The 24,880-nt window shown below is 34.7% G+C and overlaps 1 protein-coding gene across 2 annotated transcripts in view; it reads left to right on the top strand.

Moving 5' to 3' along the window:
- Positions 1–24,880, top strand: part of LOC138336637 (protein Wnt-2b-A-like) — a 42,465-nt gene that overhangs the window by 1,936 nt on the left and 15,649 nt on the right. Inside the window, exons 1-2 of one of the 2 annotated variants that reach the window (XM_069286160.1) lie at positions 14,437–15,042; positions 21,509–21,744. In XM_069286160.1, the coding sequence (XP_069142261.1) occupies positions 14,936–15,042; positions 21,509–21,744 (343 nt within the window). In that variant the 5' untranslated portion in view covers positions 14,437–14,935. Of the gene's footprint in view, positions 1–14,436; positions 15,043–21,508; positions 21,745–24,880 lie in introns of those variants that run through there. The other variant, XM_069286161.1, reaches the window with a different exon arrangement.

The raw sequence follows: 24,880 nt of genomic DNA, 5'->3' as shown, positions 1-24,880 counted from the left end.
ACTAAAAAGTTCCTGAGGAAGAAGCGTCGTAAGTGAGTAATTCAAGCTTGGCATATATACCAGTTAAGATATTGTTGCCTCATTCTTTATGAGCTATTAATTTTGCGGTTGAGTTTCGGCTGAAGAAGGGTAGGTGACGATTCATAAAGATACAGGAGATTATGGTAACACGTTAAAGAAACTTGAGTTAGTATATCTAAACATGTAAAGATTTCGATTAGGATAGACCGTCCCAGTGAGTGATGCTTTTTCGGCAGCTGGATCCCGTCTCCCCCACCCCCACCGTACTCCCCCTCTCTCCACACTCCCCCTCCCATAAGCCATTTCGTGGTCCAGATGTATTGCCTCATTTTGTTCCACAAACAAACCATTGTCTGCATAGTCTATTGGGTGTTGACGCTATGAACCCAGGAAACATTGGACACGAAGGGGACGATTTCAAGTGCAAACTCCTTGTGTGTGTTACTGTTATAGCCCGCCTTGTGCCGAGTTCGTGCTCCCCCTCATAATCCCGACACACGAGCCCGGGGGCGTGGGGACCAATGTTTACATCAGACCATCCTATTGTAGAGATAGCATCGTGAGGTTTAACCATATTTCAAGGATCAAGCAATCTGCCCTTACACTCATTAAACTTAGTTTGGCAACTATCAAAACCATGACTGCTATCGTGGGTAATTCAGTGAAACGATTGAGATTAGTTGTCTTTAATTTTATATTTTCATCTTTCTCTTCTTCGGCTTTTGTAAAGTCTGATTGCCATCCATTAGTGTATACACTGTCTTTTTACCCTAGAAACCACGACAACCGTATATTAGTGACCAGCTTCATTCCGTCTCAAACCAAAACAGAGATGTAAATATAATGACTGGTATCATTTTGATTGCGTATACTTTAGTATGAACTCGGTTGGCAATGTGCTCCAAAGAATATGGTCGTTGTCAACTGCGTTCATACCACCATATACGCAGTCAAAATGAAGGCCAATTCTTAAATAACGTATAAATATGCTTTGTAAACTATTTCGACGCATATCATCCTAACTTTATATGTACTTATAATAATCATAACGTGTCTCCCAATTAGTAAAGATAACTAAAACATAAAATATACTGCATTTGTAATAACTTGTGTCCGATCCTTTTGTAAATTTCTTTGCAATACCATACGTTTAAACTAATACTGCATTTTGGTCCCCTAACAAATTTCAGAAAAAAATTTTGACGTGTGTTATTTTCAAAATATGTTTACATGAATTTTTTTTATCTGCATGGTATTTAGTTATATCCAGATCACTCAGCATTTTGATAGCCTTTAAACCAGTGGCATTACCGTAATCAACCAAATTGTTTGTAACAACATACACTATACATTTGATGCGAGTCATCCAAAATCCTACAACAGATAGTTAGTGTAAGCTGTTTTAGAAAGCGTCTTGGTGCCACATGCTTAAATCACTTCTACATCGATATATGCTATTAAACTTTATTAAACAAATACTATCAACACTTGACGCGTCATCATTGTTTTACATGGTTTGCATATAAGAATGGCGAAAGCTATCTTGTTACCGCTTCAGTATATACTGTATTTGTAAGGAATAATATAAAATTTAAATAAGGAATAAAATATACACTTTGTTATATAACTTTCATGTTTTGATGGGACTTGATGGGGGAAATGCTTTTTAGAATAATACAAAATGCAAAAAAAAAATTTCAATCTTAGCTCCGTAAAATACTTGATGAATTTTCCGGAAAATTGAATTATTGATGGTTAGGTTTCGTTTAACATACAGAACAACACAACAGATAAAATGAATTACAAAAGAAAAGGAAAAAAGTATCATTCTTTGTCAAAAAAGAAGAAATCACATATTTTCATTACTCGTATTATACGTAGACAGAGCCTGGATACTTCCGTACTGCTGCGGTGGTCCAGGGTCTATCTGCCTTCCCGCCGAGCTCTCGTCTAGCGAAGATAGATATACACGTGCTTTATGTATATATATATATATATCTATCCTATATCGAATTGTCTAAAAACTTTATTTGTCTCGCGAGGAAGAAATGCCGCTGTCTTATATGACGGGGTATTTGACACTGACTTATTACCGAGGTGTCGAAAAGATTATCAAATACCGTCAATGAGTGACACCTCGTTCTGGCACGGGCTCCTACTTTCACTTTCACCAGAACAACACGCGCATCACACCGTGCAGCTTAGCTTCTCCATTGCACGCACGTGTACGGGAAGCATCTCGTAGTAGGATCGGGAGCGTACTATCAAACATCAGCATTGTTTTAGTGGATAGCGTGCGGTAACATTTAAAAACAGACCGCACGATACAGCTGTTACGTTCTTCAGGTAATAGTGATATTGGGATTCATGGAGACAATAACAAAACTTTTTTTTCTAAAATTAGGAATGGGAAGCTGAAAAAAAAAACCCAACGAACTATCTTAAATATTGAATTTCAACAGGTACATGTATACTGCGCAATGTATTTGAATGAATGAACGGGTCGCCTAGATGAAAGCAGGCTACGGAAAATAAAGGAACTTAACAATTCCCATGTAGTACATACCTGGCTCCTGGATCATGAAACAAACCTTAGATTAGCCAATTAAATATGGCGTTACGGTTTATAACGTTGTCTGTGATTGGCTACTGTTTTGTGGTCCTGGAGTTTGTTGCCTCAAGGGATTGATAAAAAATTACTAGAAATTAAAAAAAAGTAGTTAAAAAAAGAAAAGGTAAGAACATAATTTGCTAATGCTCTTTAAAGTTAAACAATAAAAAAAATGGCGATTTTGATTATAACAGGTATTTTGCCCTACTAGAATAAGGTTCTCATTTTACTATCTACTTGTCCAAATGTCGACTCAAGTCTCTGGCTTAATCTTCCAATGCAGAACACAGAGAAAAAAATCAAACAACATTTTCATAGTGCAATGAAAGTGTATAAAATAGCTGCCTTCAGTGGTGTTGTACTAGTATCGAAGTGAAAGGCAATGTTGGTTGCTATTGGTTAAGCCCAAGAATCTACTAACAACCAGGGTTATTTATAATCGTGTTGTGTCTACTCTTGACCTGTTTATGGTGTTATTTCACTAAGCATACTGCCAGATACACCGAATATGACACCCACCCGGTCACATCATACTAACAACAGGCAAACCAGTCGTCCTACTCCCTTTAATGTTGAACGTTGTATAGGTGCAATTCTGATGTTAGGGACATCGTGCAGCTGTTTTGGCCTTCTAGAACACCCAATGATGTTAGGGACACCATACAGGTGTTTTGTTCTTTTAGAACTCCTTATGATGTTAGGGACACCATGCAGTTGTTTTGGCCTTCTAGAACTCCCAATGATGTTAGGGACACCATGCAGGTGTTTTGTTCTTTTAGAACACCCAATGATGTTAGGGACACCATGCAGGTGTTTTGTTCTTCTAAAACACCCAATGATGTTAGGGACACAATGCAGGTGTTTTGGCCTTCTAGAACTCCCAATGATGTTAGGGACACCATGCAGGTGTTTTGTTCTTTTAGAACTCCTTATGATGTTTTAAAGGACATCATGGAGTTGTTTTGGCTTCTAGAACTCCCATTGATGATGGGGATCCCATGCAGGTGTTTTGTTCAATGATGTTAGGGACAACATACTGGTGTTTTGTTCTTCTAGAACACCCAATGATGTTAGGGACACCATGCAGTTGTTTTGTTCTTCTAGAACACCCAATGATGTTAGGGACACCATGCAGTTGTTTTGTTCTTCTAGAACACCCAATGATGTTAGGGACACCATGCAGGTGTTTTGTTCTTTTAGAACTCCTTATGATGTTTTAAAGGACATCATGGAGTTGTTTTGGCTTCTAGAACTCCCATTGATGATGGGGATCCCATGCAGGTGTTTTGTTCAATGATGTTAGGGACACCATGCAGGTGTTTTGTTCTTCTGGAACTCCCAATGATGTTAGGGACACCATGCAGTTGTTTTGTTCTCTAGAACTTCCAATGATGTTAGGGACACCATGCAGGTGTTTTGTTCTTCTAGAACACCCAATGATGTTAGGGACACCATGCAGGTGTTTTGTTCTTCTAGAACTCCCAATTATGTTAGGGACACCATACAGGTGTTTTGTTCTTCTAGAACTCCCAATGATGTTAGGGACACCATGCAGTTGTTTTGTTCTTCTAGAACTCCCAATGATGTTAGGGACACCATGCAGTTGTTTTGTTCTTCTAGAACTCCCAATGATGTTAGGGACACCATGCAGTTGTTTTGTTCTTCTAGAACTCCCAATGATGTTAGGAACACAATGCAGGTGTTTTGTTCTTCTAGAACTCCCAATGATGTTAGGGACACCATACAGTTGTTTTGTTCTTCTAGAACACCCAATGATGTTCGGGACACCATGCAGGTGTTTTGTTCTTCTAGAACTCCCAATGATGTTAGGGACACCATACAGGTGTTTTGTTCTTCTAGAACACCCAATGATGTTAGGGACACCATACAGGTGTTTTGGTCTTCTAGAACACCCAATGATGTTAGGGACACCGTGCAGTTGTTTTGTTCTTCTAGAACACCCAATGATGTTAGGGACACCATACAGGTGTTTTGTTCTTCTAGAACTCCCAATGATGTTAGGGACACCATGCAGGTGTTTTGTTCTTCTAGAACTCCCAATGATGTTAGGGACACCATACAGGTGTTTTGTTCTTCTAGAACACCCAATGATGTTAGGGACACCATACAGGTGTTTTGTTCTTCTAGAACTCCCAATGATGTTAGGGACACCATGCAGGTGTTTTGTTCTTCTAGAACTCCCAATGATGTTAGGGACACCATGCAGGTGTTTTGTTCTTCTAGAACTCCCAATGATGTTAGGGACACCATGCAGGTGTTTTGTTCTTCTAGAACTCCCAATGATGTTAGGGACGCCATGCAGGTGTTTTGTTCTTCTAGAACTCCCAATGATGTTAGGGACACCATACAGGTGTTTTGTTCTTTTAGAACTCCTTATGATGTTTTAAAGGACATCATGGAGTTGTTTTGGCTTCTAGAACTCCCATTGATGATGCGGATCCCATGCAGGTGTTTTGTTCAATGATGTTAGGGACAACATACTGGTGTTTTGTTCTTCTGGAACTCCCAATGATGTTAGGGACACCATGCAGTTGTTTTGTTCTCTAGAACTTCCAATGATGTTAGGGACACCATGCAGGTGTTTTGTTCTTCTAGAACACCCAATGATGTTAGGGACACCATGCAGGCGTTTTGTTCTTCTAGAACTCCCAATGATGTTAGGGACACCATACAGGTGTTTTGTTCTTCTAGAACTCCCAATGATGTTAGGGACACCGTGCAGGTGTTTTTTCCTTCTAGAACTCCCAATGATGTAAGGGACGCCATACGGGTTTTCTGTTCTTCTTGGACTTATTTTATGATTTTAAACCATTTAACAGTGCTAATTTATTGGATGTTGCTTAATACTAAACAATTGTATTAGTTTTTTTAAAAAGCAAGGGTGATAATTTAAAAAATCTGTAGCTGATTTTGAGAAATACATCGAAGTGTAATTGTCAAATGTTTATGGAAGCTGTTTCTGCTGATTTAACGGTTATATGAGCTTCCCGCTGATGCTGCGTTCCAAAAAGTCTAATGCGGTCCTCAGGCCAATGCTGTCGTAAGTAGACGTATAAAGAGCTCACACATACCGCTCAAATAGGTTTGTAAATAATTCCTAAGAATTTACATATCTCACTCCAAAGCGCCATTTTGAAGCATTAATGTATTCCAAATATCCATAAATCTAGATGTCGTTTTTTAAATTACATTTTAGCCCAATTATTTTAACATTAAACAAAGTTGCTTCAGAAGTTTGTAATGCCGAGAAGCTATCATGTATATCCCTATTCCTACCCAGAGCTTGAGTTATTTAGTGTAATGTGTCAAATTACGTAAGGAATGCCAATAAACATTGACACCGTCAAATTGAACGAATTTTAACGATTCCTTGAGACACATCATGGTGATAAATATGCCAAAATGAAGATAAGAAAGATAGGAAAAATATTTTATTTAATTTGAAATAATGCAATCATAATTGGTTGTACTTGCTCTTCCTTTGGCTACCAGATTCTATCATCATTCAATGGCATTATAAGCGTTGGTTTAACAATTCATATATACTAAGTTTAAAATAATGCAATCATTCATCTAAATCAGATCGACAACTCTGTTGCATATAAAGGTAGCTGGGGGTAAAAATAGTTAAGGTTTATTAATTATAAAATTATAAAAGAAAACATTATTGTATAGCAAACTGGAGTAGAAATTATCATCTTTCGTGGGTTTTTTTCTTCCACATACGGTAAAATGTCAATGGGTAAAATCAAAGATTTTAGATTAATTTATGACCTCGAATTTGTGTTGTACCAATAAAAGTAAAAATGAAACTCAATTGAAATACATCTTCCAGTGTACTTTACAGACTCTAACTACCCCTACATGCACGTGAAACAGACCAAAAAATGAAATGTTTGAAGATCAAACCAACCAGAATAATTTTAATGGGCGTGTATTTGACTTTAATCATATTGTTATAACGCTAATTATCCTGAAGTGTCAGAATATGTGATAAAAATAACTAACGTTGAGGTAAAATTTATGTTGCGTGTGATTTTATTACCAGTCATTAGTACACCTATGGCTGATGACATTACGACCCAATGTCGTGTGTTTCATCTCACAACAAATTTCTCCTTCACACCAATTTAAAAAAAAACCGTATAACACCTTGTAGTTTACAATTATAGACACGTTAGGAGGATAGCGATGATATTGTTATCCATGTTATATTACCGATGTATTACTTTTTATCTGAGTAACTGTAATCCGATCTGGACCGGAAATTTAACCTATCGTTAGCCAACCATTACCGGAAGTAGGTAATTGTGTCAGTAAACTTGTATTGTGCACTTTATCATTCCCTATAAAAGTTGATATACTAAATAAAAGTATCAACGTGAAGCTTTCATTAAACCTCCCTGATACTGTTACGGATTGCCGTATAACAGTGATATTTAGAGGTGACGGTGGAGAAACGTTGTGACATTTTTATTTCTTATGTTGTCTCAGGTTTAGAATATTGCCTCCTTCGTAAGTTCGTTGATATATGTTTGAGAGACATCTACGAGATAACCCTCCAGCTGATGGAATTCAAAGGGCGCATCGTCGTAAAAGGTGTAAACCAAGGATGCCAATGGCAGTGCAGATGTTTGAAATACTTCTACATTCAGTTCATCCATTCATTCTGAATTCATATATAATAAATAATGTTGTTTCAATATTATAGCTTTTCCACGTCATTGCAACGCTTGGTACATGTAGTGACAGCCAACGAAGGGCTTTATTACATAAAAACTTGGTAGTTACAAGTTGATGAAGACTTCAGTAAAGTTTGATGGTCGTTATCATAATTTGTGGTTATCCATACCCTGGATTTTGGCTTAGATTTGCATTACGGATGTCGTTGGTAAAGCCTAATCTTCCACTACACCTTTCTCATTTTTTCTGATACTTTTTTTTTACAATTTAAGTTTCGAGATGTGTTCAATGTGATTAAGACATATCTTGATCTTCCGTACTTACTTCCTCTGCATGGTAATAGTGAGTACGGAACGGTTTGACCATCAGTGTATGATTATAATCATACTGGGATAACTTGTTTGAATTTGCTATGAATTTGCTATGTCTGTAATCGTAATTGTCATAGCATACTTAAAAGTGGTAATATGTATCATGTAAGGAATATACACTGTCCTCCAAACTTCTGTTACTTATGAATATTTACAAAACTGCACATGTAACAGAACATTTGGAGGGCAGTTTATATGTTTTTTTGAATAGCGAAGTTTCCATTATAAAATTTGAAGGAAGTTGTATATAATGGTAATGGTAATTTAAATGATTCAAGTGTAAGTTATCGCTGTATTTTACGAATGAATTTTAATTACACTTTTGTGGAAATGTAAAATGGAACGACACTACTGTTATTAAATAGCTAGCTTTGGCTGTGTACACGGCATTTCATTGTTGGTACTCTAAACTAACTTATTTTCGAGAACGAGTTTTCGCGAACGAATAAAATTCTCGAAAATCAATCACTGCGAAGACGTTTCAACTACAAGTAGAATAAGTGCTGTGAATCACGAAAATAAAGTGCCACGAGTCATCATGCATATGATAATGCGAAATTAAGTAACAGCGAGTTGAGCTGAGTTAATAGTTAATCGCCGGCGGATATAGGACTTGTAATGTTGTAATGGCGTATATTTTATATGCGATATTGACTGTAAAATTATAAATCTTTGAATGTATTTCATTTTTGTGTATACTTTGAGTAATCTTAATTCACAAGTTCTAATGAAACGGAGAGAAAGCATGACACAATTCAAAGAAATTACTCTCATTTTGAAAGCAATTTTAAAAATTAATGTGTCGAGATTTATCATTTTGAGAACATAAGTCATTCTACCTTAAGGTAAATGAAAGTTAAGGATCATGAGCTGAAACTAGTATGAAAATACAATCAAACAATTTTATTAGTCTTTCTTTAGATATTACCAAATCCGAACATTCCAGAAATGAAATATTAAACAAGATAGAGGTATACAGTAGATCATTTCTATTGCTTCCATAAATATATCACGTCTGATGCTCCTCGTGGATCTATTGGTGGTCATTGTGCCTTGTTACGCCATTCCTCCATCACTACTTTACAATTCAGGAATTAACGACGGAAGTACTAAAGTTGTGGGACGTCGCACATTTAATGTCGGATTAATGGTAAATAGAAGTATTTGCTTTCATTTGATATTTTTACTAGTTACATTTTAGGCCTCTTAACTATTTCGCCGATTATTTATCAAAACCATCATTTTCTTGTTTTACCATTCATGAAAATAAAAGTTGTTAAAATTAATCTTTCAACATTTTTTTTTATCATTAACATAAGGTCAAAAAACACATCTATACAATTGGCAATTCAAGTGAGGCCTAGTTATAAATCAGAAACATCTGATTTATAACTAGGCCTCACTTGAATGCTTATTTTATTTGTTTTAAAAACAGTGTTGTCAATCGATTACAACCAGTCATTCAAGGTTTTAATCTATAAGATTGTAGGCCTATACACTTTATGTTATTTTAGCATTTATTTGAGATGATCCTTTATATTACCACCTCCTATTGTATATAGGATTAATTTCCAACACGGAGTCCGCACGCAATAACAAAGTATTGTGAAAAAGTCAACACGTTTTTGGTTCTACTAATTGCGAATAATCTTTTTAAAGTTAAATTTGGAATTATTTGATTACTGTCCTCCTCAACGTCTATTAATGGTACATACCGAAACATAAACGTCTTTTAACTTTTATGGATAAGGGGTGTAAAACGAGACTAATAATTCTGTACCATCACCTTTAAAACACTTTATTTGAAATAAATTAAATGTTAATTTTCATAGCTGTTTTTTTTAAGTACGAACGCGTTTATTTCATTATTATGTGCCATAAACAATGCAGGTACATAACAGACTGATTCACAACTGTTTCTAAAGATTGTTATTGATCTACAATTGTTGTATATTTTCATCAGAGTTATAAACCGGAAATCACGTGATAGGGCGTGTCTCATGGATTTATTGAAGCACGAGCAGACCTTAAGGTCACGTGCTAATGATCTGTGTAGCTAAAACGTCACAGTATCATTTCTTATGTAATGCACGTGTGCAACATGTCTCCGCTACATTACGCAACCATTTATCATTCCTCCATCTCGAACTACATTTGTGAATGAAGCAAGCAGCCGAGAGATCTTTAGGAGCGCTTGTCACACTGTTTGAGTTTATTTCTAGCTGTTCTTTTTAACATGTAAAATCTTAAAGGTTCAAGTATATAATTACATTGAAATTGTCTATACATCTAACCATGAGACTATCTATTTTCTTCCTAAATGTAGCATTACATCATGTTACTAATCTAAATATATTGATCTGCTAATGGAGAAAACATGTCTTATTTTTGGTAATTCACTTGAAGCAGTCTCCTACAACTACTACTGTTCAGACTTGAGCAACACGAAAAATTCGAAACTCCGAAATGATTGACACTGCAATAATATTGTTTGTGTGTGTTTTATTGTAATCGTAACTTAGCGAAACATGGTATCATAAGTTACAACTATAATGTCTTCTTATCAATTGGGAGGTATTTTTTCACGATTTTATAAATAACAAGATAGGCTTCTTATAAAACTTCATACTTTAGATAAATACACATACAAAATCAATGGATTGTCGTCTGCTTTATGCTATATTGGTACATTTTACAATACCTGCTGAATGTGTTGGCTAAATGTGCATGTTTAAAAGGCAAGAGGTTAAAACAATATACCTTCCGAAACCTGTTTCTAGTAAGACACCACCATATGTTTGAGATGTTGACATTTGATACCTGGTGTAAGTTTCAGCCAATGCTGATATTGTTTGTTTTTGATGAATGTATCGTACAACATGCTGTTTACTTGGCAAAGTTGGCACGAGCGGCGTCTATCGGGGTCAGTGAGTGCAACAGTCCTCTAGACTAACTGATTGATTCTATGTCACATCCATCACCGAAATATATCAAGTGCCAACCGGAAGTTTGGTTTTAAAGGGTTGCGATTTTCTTTGGTAATCTATACGTCTTCAGATGTGTGGTATTTTAATCACTTCGCTTGCAAAACGCAGTAAAATGCATCAGTCATCATATTATCTTGTAGGCTCACCATAAGTTATACATGGTCGAAGTATACTTTGTATTCTATTTCGCTGTGTCACTCCCACTTCTGAGACTTCGTGTTGGCGACTCAAGAGGGCCAAGAGAGTACAGACCGACATTTTAATTATACGACTAAGACATTGGGGTCGATTTGTCATATAAAATAGTTTCCTGACAAACTGTTCGATGATGACAGATCGTGCATTATCAATGAATACCCACTTACACAGACAATCCTTGATTCTTTATTTAAGGTTTTGGTTTAGGAGATTACTAACATCGTCAGATAGCATCTCCAAAATTCCTTACTCTTGTGAACAAAGTCCATTGCTCCGTTTGAAAATTAACTTAGTATGTCACACGAATCTGTAGTATATTTAGTGTCTTTTTTTCACTTTCAATTTTATTTCCTTTCTTGATTTCACCAATGTTCTGTATAAATTTTTCATAATGTATTAAAAGCATGTTATTGTTTCCGTGTAGCGCTTGCAAAACCAACACAGAGGTAAATATTTTTGTTATCATATTGAGGTACTTGTTTGTAGTAAGGCTGCGATGTGCTAATATGTGTCTTTTAAAAATATTTATGAATATCGAATATTAGCAATTGATCTGTTTTTCCAACAAGGATTCATTGGTAATGCTTAATTGTCAATTTACATACCCATTTGGCCCTGACTAATACGATGGTCATATTCTTGAACGTGGAATTAAATTAATTATGCTTTTATCGAAACATTATTCAACATAAATTGATTTCTTTAAGATATGAACTATCTTTATCGGGTTTCTATAGAATTCTTACATTAAACAACATGTCGTCTGCTTCTAGCATCTACGATATGTAGTATACTATATAAATTTCCCTGTCGAAGCCTGTAATGAAGCGAGGAACATATATTAACCTTTATCTTGGAGCAGTCTGGCCCATTGTTTAATCTGCTCGCGTGCCGTCTCTGACTTATGGTTCCTACTAGCCACCAGCTCCTTGAATCTATTCATGTTGTATCAACAGTGTGTCGTCTGCTCGTTTCGCGGGGTTTCCTATTAAACTTATTGTGTTCAGTGGTTATGTTTGATCGCAATAACCAAGAATTCAAATTGAGATTACTTCCTTACAGTGTCCCATGTAAAGGTAAATTAATCCACAATTGTCATATCATCCTTACAATGATACACTTCCCTAACACATTAGGAACCGGTTTCTCGAAACAAAAACTACTGACTTTTTAAGTAAAACAAAAGCTTCTATTGAATATAAAAAAAACAAATTTCTGTTAGAGGCTTAAAAGGTTAAGCCACTTCGTTATGTAAAAACAAATGACTGTCCTTGGTTACAATTGTTTGGGGAAATTGCCACATTACCATAAAACGATCTGCCATAATGAATTCTTGACTACTAGTTGATTGTTTTAAGTGTTCTTACGTATGGTATCTGCAACAACGTCTTTCTAGAGTCGTAGAAGTGAGAATGTAAAGGTAAGCCAGTAAATACAGAAAGTTTTAGATTTCATTTTATAGGGATTGTGTAACATTTTTTCGAGGTTACAAATGATTTTACAAATGATTATAAAGTTTATGTAAAAGGTGTACATATGACATTATATCATATAGCAATGTTTTAATAATTAGAATAATTACATTGTTAGATCAAATGTCTCTCCTGTAATATCAACTAGAACAAATTAAATTGGGATTGCAATGATCACAGATGACGATACAGCACTACAAAGATATAAAATAGATACTAATTTATATAACAAATTGTTTTGTGTCACGTGGCCTTTACCTTCGATGGTGCAAAAAGCTATAAAACGCTTATTCCCAATGGAAATCAAAACGATGTCGTTGTTTACATGTGTATGTTTATATTGAGGAACTCTGGTAAAGTTAGGGAGGAGGAGGAGTAAAGAGGTAAAGGTCTTTTACACCTCTTCTGTACTTAATGGCTCAACGTCTGCCATGGCTGCTCTTGGCGGGAAAATAATCTCTGACATTTATTGCACAGAGTATCAATGAATCTTTTCTGAAGCCGACTTAATCTTAAAAATAGACACTCCAAGCGAAAAAAGAAGTATACATATAAATACACTAGTCGCGAGGAGGCAGCATATCAACCCAGTAATTAAAATATTAGAGATGCGCCTCCGAATATACACATGAATCATGGCTGGATGGGTACAATCAGAATCATCAGATCCGAGCAGGCAAAATGTCTGTTTACAACGGGAGATCGTTCACAAGTATCTTCGGGAGCATGAGTTGACCATTATACAAATGAATAATACTCAATGGGATGTAGGTATATATCTACTTGGAATAGTTTTATGAAGAGATCAACCTTTAGTGAAGAATCGGATGTATAAAATATGATATTATATTTAACATAAATTTAGAACAAATACTCCATCCATGGATATTATATAGAATAACAACACTTTCCTAATGATGTAATACAGTAAAATAACGGACACACTTACAATGGTTGATGGTTATAACGTAGATATTATCATCCACCATGAAATTAAGTTGTCTTCAATAACTGTGTAATGGACTATGTTTATAACGATAACGAAGTGATTTTGTTGGTCCCCAGAGGTTCGTATTTACTGAAATAAAACTGGTCTCACAAATCTAAATGATGCAAGGATACGTTTAAACTCATAAACATGAAGCTGTATACATTCAAACAACATTAGCCCGAACACCCATTATAAATCATTACCAAAATGATACCATTCTGTGTCGTTTACTTTCACTTCGCTTGTTTGCTGGCAAAAGTAGTAGATTTCTATTATATAACATGCTTCAAAATAGCCAATGGCTTTTCTTTGCTTTAGTTGACATCATAAAATCCTGAGCAGTCAGTGAATGAAAGAATGATACCCAAAAGATGTAAGCCAAATTGGTTTTTTTTTTCAAATTCGAACTAATACAAGAAATAACAATATTAAAATAATGTTTTTAACCAAATTCTTAATCATATTTGAAATAGTATTTTGTTCTCAACTGCAAACTGATAGTCATTTGAAATAGCATTTTGTTTAGCAAAAAAAGGCATGTCTGATCGTTAGTTAAGGGAGAAACCAGGCTCACCGCGATAGGAAGGTAAGCTGGCCCTCCCCGATAGGTAGGTAAGAAGTTAATTGGATATAATGTTTAAAGATGTCTAGTGTTACATCTCTGTGTGTATTGTTTAATACTGTTAAGTCGAGTATCCCTTTTAACCCAGCACATGTTTCTTAGTCCGTCAAAACTATCAAAGGAACACATTTAAAATACCTTTAGTAAGTAGGAAGTTTAATATAAGGTTAAAATGGATCAGAATGTACACTGTGTTGTTAAATAAGGTGATGAAACGAACATACAACTAGCAGACACACTTAATATATATCGGATCAAGTACGAACTTCTTAAGAAGGGTAAGATTTTATTTTGAGATTAAACGGAATTGTTGATCCAGCGAGTCCCAGTATTCTTTAACAATACAAATATATTAGGCCAATTACAATAGCTCAGGAACACAGTGACTACCTCTGGCTCAACAAGGCCCACACATTGTTCCGTGAGTTTTCATACAAATTGCTGGCCAATGTTGTTTCAGCATATAGCACATTTTCAATCGAGAGAGAAAGACTGTGTGAGATTGGCAGCCGCTTAGCCATGCCAAGGCCCGCCCTTATGACCCGTGTCATTGGCTAACTGTTTCTCTTATACGTAAAGCTAGTTGTGGAAATGCCACCTCATTTTCGGAAATTTGTAATGATGGTATATGTTAAATAAAATAAGGAACTATGTACGATAGTGAGAGGATTTATCCTGAGGATGAACTGGTATCATAAGTCTACCATGGCGGTTGTCAGGATTTACTTCGCATGTGTTATACACGAGAAGGGATAACCATGGAAATATTTACGTAACATTCAATTTTATAGAAAAACACTTTTAATCAAAATTTCAAGCAATCATAAAATATTTTCGTGTTGTTCATTAACTTTTGGAGTTAATAGTGCTAATTGTTGGATTTAAAAGTTTTTCGAGTGTTTTTTTTAATCAATTTTATCCCGGATTGTGACTGGGTTTGGGATTGTATTACCCGCCGATGATTCCAGGACCTTCCGGCTCCAATGGATTGTACGGTATGGGAGCCTCACGGATTGTCTGTCTGTGTGTCCTCCTGATCGTAACTCAGGCTCATGCCACGTGGTGGTAAGTCTTCCTTATGGTCACGTGATACCTGTCTATAACGGAAACCTGTCTAACTAGGACGCCTTAGAAGCCTGTTCACACAGCCCACATGTTCAGTTAGAGCATCAATGATACGAATTTCTTTTCAGTAAGATTTTCAAAAAATAAAAAAAGAAATATCTATAAAGACATATTTCTATTGAAGTCAGTCCTCTTTAATGATGTTGTTGTTACAAAAGGAAATAAACAATCGAAAGAGTTGTGGAACATTTCACCATTTATATCCCCCATTTAGGTACGTTTTTTGGAAGTATGTTCAGCTAATGTTTTTTTAGATATTGGACAAAGAGGGAAAATGTTTATAATTAATATGGTTTTGATAATTTTAAAAGGATTGATGGAGTTATTTTTGGCCTTTCCTATTGCTGCCACAGGTCCAGTATCTAACTCTTATTTAAAGTATGTCGTCATAGCAAAATGAGAGCTCGCGAAACTGTTTTGAAATTTAACGATATTATCGGCACCTTTTTAATATAACATGCAAAAGACAATACACGCTTCGTTTTGAATTTTGTGTTACTTTTATAATAACATCATTACATAATACTGTTTCCGGTGAAATCCTTCCTTTACAGTTTCATTTTTATCATATAGTGTTTGACGAGACCACTGTTTAAATAGCTTAGTAGAATGAAGATACGAGCACAATTGTGTTGGTAATTTCCAAAGACTTAGCTTTGCAATTAGATTTAGATCAGTTTAAATAGAAATGTAGTTTCCTTTAATGTACAGTACTTTTTCGAACTTTTGTAAATATATCTGCGGCAATTAATGTTGTCAAGTAGTTAGAACTAGTTACCGAAATCCAACCTAAATCTTATACTTTCGCGAACATTATAAAATGTAAAAATGTTGTTTTTTATAAAATCTTGCTGCAAACAGAAGATAGAACAAATAACTATCTACCGCAGTTCAGGAAACTCAAATTTAGCATTGTATGAAAAACGAAGGATTTGAAGATAAGAGTTGATACTTTAAGTGTAAATATTGAATAAATAACGTCTTGTATCATTAATGTTATTGTCAGAGTAACAAAAACATCGGCTGTCACACGGACGTGCCACCAACACGCGCAAAACAGTTAAGGCGTGCGCGCGAATATTTCGGTGAAAGTATATCTATGTTGGCGATTATAAAGCATGTCAGTTTATGTTTGTTTTGTGTGAATTCCTATGTGACACCGTTGTAGGTTTGGGCAGAGATAAATATATCTGTTTAAACATCTTTGCTTATCTCTCTTATCGATCCTATAAATGTATTATGTCTCTCTGCAATTATGAAACGCATCTCGCGATGGAATGAACAGATTTTCTGAAACTATTCGTGTTTCCTTCAAAACTACGTGCAAATATACATGTTACTTCTATCGCTATTGAAACAGACACGAGTGGGAATTACATGCATTTATATAAATTATTTCTCCACAGCAGGAAGCACGTGTTTTACAGTTTACATACATAACCTGTAACAGTACAAGAAATAGGGGTCATGCACGTGTATTGTGTAACTGAACCAAAAACCGCATGGTTTATTTCTTGAACTATGAAGAGAATAAAAAAATGCTATCATTGGCGTTAGACAAATTCAACTGCAGATACATTTGTATATAGTTACCACAAAGGAAAAATTCAAACAACCGATGCAAACTTAAAATACATAATACAATTATTTGAATATTTAACAATGTACGTGAAAATATCACATTTTGTTATCACGAATTCATAGAAGAGGCTTGAAATAGGACGTCCGAAGGTGTCGACTTGATAGGGATCTTAATAGCCAAACTGTAAAAAGTCCTACAGTATAGGTAACAACTCATTGTTTAGAGAATATAATATTAATATATAAAGCATAATTATCTTACAGTTAGACTAACCACTATAAAACTTATTAAGTTTTTTTTCAGAGGACTATTATTTATCATTGACAAAGAAGATTAAACTTTTAATTGTTTTGTTTAAAACTGCTTAAAGAGATTCTTTGTTAAAATGTTAGGTATTCTATTGAATTTATTCTATCTGATAACTTTTTTTACGATGCATATGAAAACCGTAGGATAACTTTGTCTTGTTTAAATAAGCTTTAGTTCGAGGCGTTTTAACTTGCTTTGGATATGTTTAACGATAATAGGAAAATACCGCAACCTATTAGGAATACGCTTTCTTCCAAACAAGAAGTAATAAAACTGTCATCGAAACTAAACTCAATATAGATTCTCAGAAGGATTTCATTAAAACCGACCAGGTGGTTTTAGCTAGTGAGCGTTTGCTATTCACTGACAAACATTATACACTTTTATGTAAAAATCATCTTAAATCATAACTAAAACCAATCGGTACGCTTTCAATAACTCTTTTTTTATTCAAAATCTCATTCGTTACAGACTATTTCCAAATAAAACAATGTATCGGACAAAGGATGTACGGTTTAATGAGTTTCATTGACAGCGAGTAGAACTGACATTGGAAACAAAATTTGGTGTTGGAAATAGAATTCGATGAAACCGTGAGGAGATGTTTTAACAAGAATATAAATAGTATAAGGCGATTTTGCCAAATTTCATGTCTTTATCTTGTACGCTCTGACAAAGCAATTAGCCTAAATCTCCACGAATGAGGTGTGAAACGGAGAAATTAATTTATATTTGTTCCCAGCGTAACATGATAGACACTTTGCCCATTAGCCGTGACGAGGGTTACCGACAGACGAGTAGACAGATACCCTACATTAATCACGACTTACTCGTGTCTGCTGGAAGTTCGGGAATTAGTCGTGTACCTTCTTATACCACACTCCAAACGGTTCCTTTTACTATTACTTCTCGTGATCTAGGTTAGGTCCATACCAAATTTCTGGAAATTCGTGAATTTGTCCTATATCTTCCTGTACCACACTCCAAACAGTTCCTTTTACTATTACTTCCCATGATTTAAATTCGGGATTTCGTTGAGTATACCACCCTCCAAACTATATTTTGATAATAAATTATTTCTCATGATCTAGATTTGGTTTCATAATAAATTATTTCTCGTGATCTAGGTAAGGTTTCATAACAAATTATTCCGTGTAATGTTTCATAATGTTATGTGATTTACTGCAGGAAATTAGGGAATTCGTTATCATAAACCTTTCTATACCGCCCTCCAAACAGTTTAATCAAATAGCTAATTATTTCTCATGATCTAGGTTAGGTTTCGTGTAATGTTTTATAATTTCATGTGACTTACTCTGATGATTTTTTGCACTTTTTCTCAATATTGCATATATATAAGAAATATATTTCATCGATACCGACAAACATAATTTAGAAATCCAGGACCCGTGTTCGTTAAAAGTCCTTCCTCAGACATTTTAGATTTCTTTACGGAAATTAGTTTCCTTAAATCTCCAAATTCGATATTCCTTCAGCGTACTTAAAAAATCCAAGATTATTTTATTCGAAAAATACGACATGAATTTTGGCACGCGTTTTTGAATATGGACCCTGGTGAGCATTTCGTTATATGACATGAAAAAAAATAACTTTCACGTGACATCATTGTCATTATTCGATGTATTACTTAGGTATCCTATTTTATGACCTCGAATACAATTACATGTATAAGCTCAATTATATTTCATTGTCTAAAACTAAGAAATTTTGATATTATCATGAAGTTTGCAATTCACTTAGACCAAAGTTTGTAAATGAATTATCATTTTAAGCAAGAACATAACCAATAGCACAACTAAAGACGGAAAAGACAAAATGCATAAGATAATAACGTTATATGGGTACTACTCATGTATTTTGACATTCTGTTATATGCACGTGTAAAACACAGCGTTATTCTACCTTTTCCATGATGCCAGTCATGCCAATAGAATATGTATAGTGTTTCTATATGTATAGGTCTCGGGATACTAAACGTGTGCCAAGAAAAGAGGAAAAAACATCTGAAGGACGGAAAACGTGAGAAGTTGATTTTCGTTATTAAATCATTATGCTAAGCTACATATTTTGATGCTTGGTAATTTTTAAGACGGCGAAATGCAATTGATCGAATACAGTGTGATCTTTTAAATTACTAATTATTCCGACTAGCCGGAAAAGGGGCAAAATCTTGCCAAAAAGAATGAAATTTTCCCAATAATTAAGATGTTCTTCTGACGCTGTGAAAAATATATTTCATTAGAAAAAAATATGAAAAACAAAACCTTAAGATCAACATAGCAAGTTTTGAATACAGATAGATTTTTAGACAAAAATAGAATTGCTTTAACTGGAAAGTATTGTCTCTTAGCCCTGTTGAAGACAAATATACAGTACAGAAAACGTTGCCTGATGTTAGTCACTGTAAATCGTTAACCCACCCACACCTGTGGTCCTAAAGAAGACAAGGTTAAACTCATTTATAAGGCCAACTAATATAGTTTGTTGCCACATAAAATAAAGAAGATAAAATGAAGCAAATGAAAATTTCACGTATCTAGTGATTAATCTAATCATTTTTGAACAACCTGGCATTGCTCTTGAATGTATGAAAAAAAAATTCATATTTTTTTTCCAATTGTCTGAAGCAACATATTGTATGTATTACATATATTGTATACATCATTGTTAATATTTCACACATTTACATTCATGTTATTAATAAATTGAAATTATAATAAGAAGATGAAATAATTCAGTTGGAATGAGCTGTCATTTATTACGTGATATTAGTGAAACCATCATTCACCGAAAACCGTCAACAGTGAGTAATGGTATCAAGCAATATTTAAGGCAGGTGGATTTAAAAATTTCAACAATATACAAGTTTCCATGTCCAACAGAAACGAGAAAAAAAAATCTATAGATTCACTGTATATTGATCGCAAGAATACAAAATCTTATAAAATTAGATTAATTTATATAAGGGCAAGAAATAACCCCATACTTATTTCGAAATGAATATTTCACGTAGATCATAGACCATTTGCCTTCGGCGACTGTTAAATTGTGTGGTATGTATGATTGTAAGGGTATGTAGGGGACTGTTCGACCTTACCTGGAGTATTCACACCTCGGGTTAAGCTATGTAATGTATACGCTTGTTCTACGATTGGCCGGTTTTTAAACAAAATCAGAACATATTGATACATGAAGCATATTTATGTTCGCCGTAAAAACGTAAAAAAGTAAATATGTTATAATAATTGGTTTGACCAGAGGGTTAATTTCTTACAAATATTATCGGATTAATAAGTTAAGACATGTTTGTTTTGTTTCATTGGAAGCAAACCATATATATTTAAGACGCGATTTTGAGAGTCAAGCTGACATCGCACGATACTATTTAACTTATATCCCCGTAAAACGACCACACAATTAGGTGTCATAGTATCGCTTACAAAATTAATAGTATCGATTACTGAATTAATAGGTTAGTTTGTATCGAAGTGTTACACCCAAACGTGGAGAGGCTAACTTAGAAAGCCATGCATCTATCACCAATGACATTGGGCCGGATTCTTCAGTGCCCGGTCATTTTGTGTGGTGTCCTTCATTTAAATACTTCATTCATATAAACTGTATAATTTAAATGTGTTTAATTAGTAAACACGTACTTTATACAGTATGCAATTTTTACAAGAGATATCTAAGTACTTTAGGAAGTAAATGATTGGAATTTATATGAAAGAGGTAATGATTTGAAGTAATTCACCAGTCAAGAAGTAATTCGCCAGTCAATTCTTTTAGCGTTTATTGTGAATTTTATTAGGAAATATACCCCGATATTATAATACCTCAACCGTTAGACATGAAATTAAAAGATAGAACTCGGCGCTCACAACTTGAATCGTCATTTTCGGTCATTGTAAGAAATTGTATTGTATAATTATTACTAATTAATAATAAAAACAACAACAAGTAAATGTATTAATAGATTAATAGATGAATAAACAATAAGAACCAAACACAATTTAATTATGTGTAACGGTATTAATTCGTCAATAAGTTATTTCTGTTATATTTGCTCGATTTAATAACATGTTGGTCCATGGAATATTTATTATTTCATTCATTAAATTTTCACTTTAAATTCATGAAAATTGGGGTCTCAACCGATTACTTTTTGTGCTTTCGTGTAATATTATTTTCGGTTATTGAACTTTCATATAGACCCTTTCAATGTTTTTCGTGGTTTGATTTAATATTTTGTGAATTTACAAAATCTGCTCGTAAAGACCGTCCAAAAGACAAACAAAATTGGTTTTATAGTCAAGTGGTCAATTTTCACTTAAATTGGTCATTGGGGACCCCACAAAAGTGGTCTTACTAAGCAGATGGTCTTTATATAGAGGTGGTCGCTAAGGCAGGTTGTACAATGCATTAGCAAGGATTTGGAAAACCATTTAATCTGCAATCATTATGATAATTACTGATGAATTTCCTATGTTATAGGTTCATTAGCCAGTTGCCCCTCCACGCCGTGGGGGCAGGGGTACTATGTGACAACATTCCAGGACTGGTGGGCAAACAACGGCGCATGTGCAGGGAACACCCAAAGCTGATGGTCAGTCTAGGGGAGGGAGCACGGATGGGCGTGAAAGAGTGTCAGAGTCAGTTCCGGCACCACAGGTGGAACTGTTCAACACTCGATAGAGATGCGTCCGTGTTTGGCAAAATAATGCTGAAAGGTAGGTTTACAACAATTGATATGTACTTACAGAACTACATTCAGTAGGTTAATTATAAAATCGTGATTATAAGTAAAGAAATGTTTGATCGGAAATACAAATCCAGTTCTAAAACTGGCTGGTTGAAATTTTAAGTATTGGTAGGGGAAAGTTTAATAGTTTCCACGATCTACAGAAAATAATCGCATAGTGTACTTACCCTCACATAATATACACTTAACGACCCACATCTTGATGATCTTAATGTCAAAGTGTTCAGACTATACATTTAACTGTATTGTTCCTATGCTAAACCTCAATGGAAAACAATACAAATGTGACTCAGGTTGTAGGCGAATGCTTGTTAATTGTGAAGACTTACCCATTTCATTAAACAAAGATGAAGTCCTAATTTATAATGAAGACAGAATTAGCTACTAATTCATCGCACTTGCTAGTTTTGTTTTTGTTTCGTTGGTTGTATTAGTCATAGAAGCGAGAAAAATATTCGTACTAAGTCACTCACAAATCTATCAGTACAGCCTGAGTCACAATGACTGTGTCATTTACTGATTATCTCTCATTCTGTTATGTGACGAACCCTTCACTGAACCACATCAACCTGCGTCCTAATGGACAGTGGGTGGGACTCATTTACAAACATGTGGGACTGTTGAAAAAGTTATTAAATTTTCGTAAAGAATAACGGTTACTTCAAACAGTGATAATCAGATTAAGGAGTGAACTTCAAGAGCAATAAACTAAAAAAGAAATGCGATAGGGATGAGGAAGGGTATTCTCGTTACGATAATCTGGTAGCCGCCTTTCTGCGTCTTTCCTCCTCACTTGTTGGTTTTACCATCCTTTAACTCACGTTGTGATTATCAGTCGCCATAACAGATATTGATATTGCATCTCATCCACGTATCATAATAGTATGTGACAATATCACTTATAAGAACTTAGTATAAGAAATGTGTTAATACCAGAGAACCTACACATTCTTTTCCTTGCACTTCAAATACATAACACCTTCCTTGTAGGTAAAACTGAAGATTCTATTTTTAAGATGATATTTTTTATGTAAAAAACCACAATTGTGTTAAACGGTTCATACTTTTAACATGGCGGTATCGTTAAATCACGCAAACATGTATTCTGATTGAAATATCGCTGGAGGCTTTTGTAAAGTAATAAAAGACTACCCAAATTCGTCAAAACTATTAGGAAAAGGCAGAGCTGCATTAGAGAGCTTTTACGATAGTTTTAAACTTTTTACAGACATCACTTCGCTTCCTCAACATAACATATATCTCCGAACATTCTAAAGTCAGTAAAATGGCTCAATTCTGATCCGAATATCTGTACATATTGTCGAGTCTATTTAAGACAATCCTGACAGAACATAGCAAAAACATTGAACCCATTCTGTGGAAAATTGGCACGCATTTTACAGTGAAGTCTAGAAATATCTTTATGAGGCGAGATTTATGGAGGTAAAGTGTGGATGGTGGCGCTACACAAACTGATAGGGTATACGTCATCACCGTGTTGGTGTCCGTATCTGATGGACAAAATGATATAATTATTGTAGTGGGGAGATCTTTATGGCAGTCCCAGCATGTTTCAATACACTAACCAGGTGGTACGTAGATTACAGTCCAACACAGCACAGCTACTGTCCACCAAACCTTACACGCCAACAGTCAACACTTTATGGATATTATGATTTGTGAAAATTTATGGCGACCACCAACATTGCAGATTTTATATTCTATAAAATATATGGAAGAGGCTGCCTCATATATCTTGTTTGTGTTAGCAAGGTTTTACTAGTGTCTTTCGCTAATGTTTGTTGCAGATCTATCTCTAGACTGGCCACCAGTCTCTAGAATATTAATTCTACATCATTTACATTTGTCTTAATAATTTTTGTCTTTGCGACAGGCCCTTGTCTAGTCTCAAACTTGGGGTAATAATCTAGTGTTAGAATTCGAATGAGAAAATCCTGTCTATAATTAAGGTCTTGTGGCCAGTCTACTTCTTCTTAGACGAAAATCTTAACATATGTAACAAAGATAACGTCAATGTTATCAATTTCATACTTTATTGCCATTATCCTGAAATCCAAATTTGATCTTTCTGTTTTGCAATCTAATCTCTTTAGTCATGTTTTTCTCGTGTAAGTTTTACAGAGTTACGTTATTTACTGTGTGGTGACACCCCTTAGCTGTTTTCGATGCTTTTGTTCAATAGTACGTTTTATGTCTCTATTTAGATTCGTCGTCAGAACTTGAGAATGTTTAGTGCTGTTTCAATTTTGTTTCTGGTTAAGTATTTCAATTCTTGGCATTGGCTGTGATTCATGTCAACATTTCTATTGTTGATTACACTAGTGTAATGTATCCTCCATTTCTATGTTTGTCTGTCATAAGTTCATGAATCCTTTTAATTTGTCGTCGTTTAAGCTGTATTTTGATATCTCCCAATTTCCTGTTGATCTTAAATTATCTTCTATGCCATTGCTATATGACTGTTGTCGATTATATGACAACTGATGAAGCAGTTAATGTTTTAGTTCCAAACTCTTTGCAAAAATAAAATTGAAACTATATTCTCTTTGAATTTATAATTTTCTCATTGCAAACAGTAAGATCAAAACCTAAACTGAGTCGCTTCATTTCCCTGCCTATCAACAGACATATAAGGCGTTCCTGTGATGTGGTTACGGATTTGTCTACCTCTTTTGTATGATTTAGTTCTACAAAGTGTTACATTGTTTGGATCAAAGATAAGTTCGCTTATAGTCCCATTACTAGAATAAAGTATCATTCGTTATCAGATGTCGATCAATGTCTGGATCAATGTTAAGGTTTGGTGTTACGGCTCAAGATTTCTCAAAGAAATGGTGATAATAACTTAAGCTATTTATTACATTCTGAAATGTAAGCGTGAGTGCCTGAGGTTTGTATAATAATTCATACTTTGAGTCTGAAAGACATGCCTCATTTTATTTAAATTACTTTGATATATCACGGTTAGATTTACCAGAACCGCAATTTAAAGCTTCATCCTTAATATGTATTCATTATGGTTTTCTTAGAACATTCTTTTAATGCATCATGTATATTGCACTGAATACCCTTGGCTAGCAAAA

The sequence above is a fragment of the Argopecten irradians genome, chromosome 12 (assembly GCF_041381155.1).
Source record: "Argopecten irradians isolate NY chromosome 12, Ai_NY, whole genome shotgun sequence".
NCBI classification, from domain to species: Eukaryota; Metazoa; Mollusca; class Bivalvia; order Pectinida; family Pectinidae; genus Argopecten; species Argopecten irradians.
The sequence above is the reverse complement of the archived record's forward strand: the minus strand, read 5'-3'. Positions and strand labels throughout refer to the sequence as shown.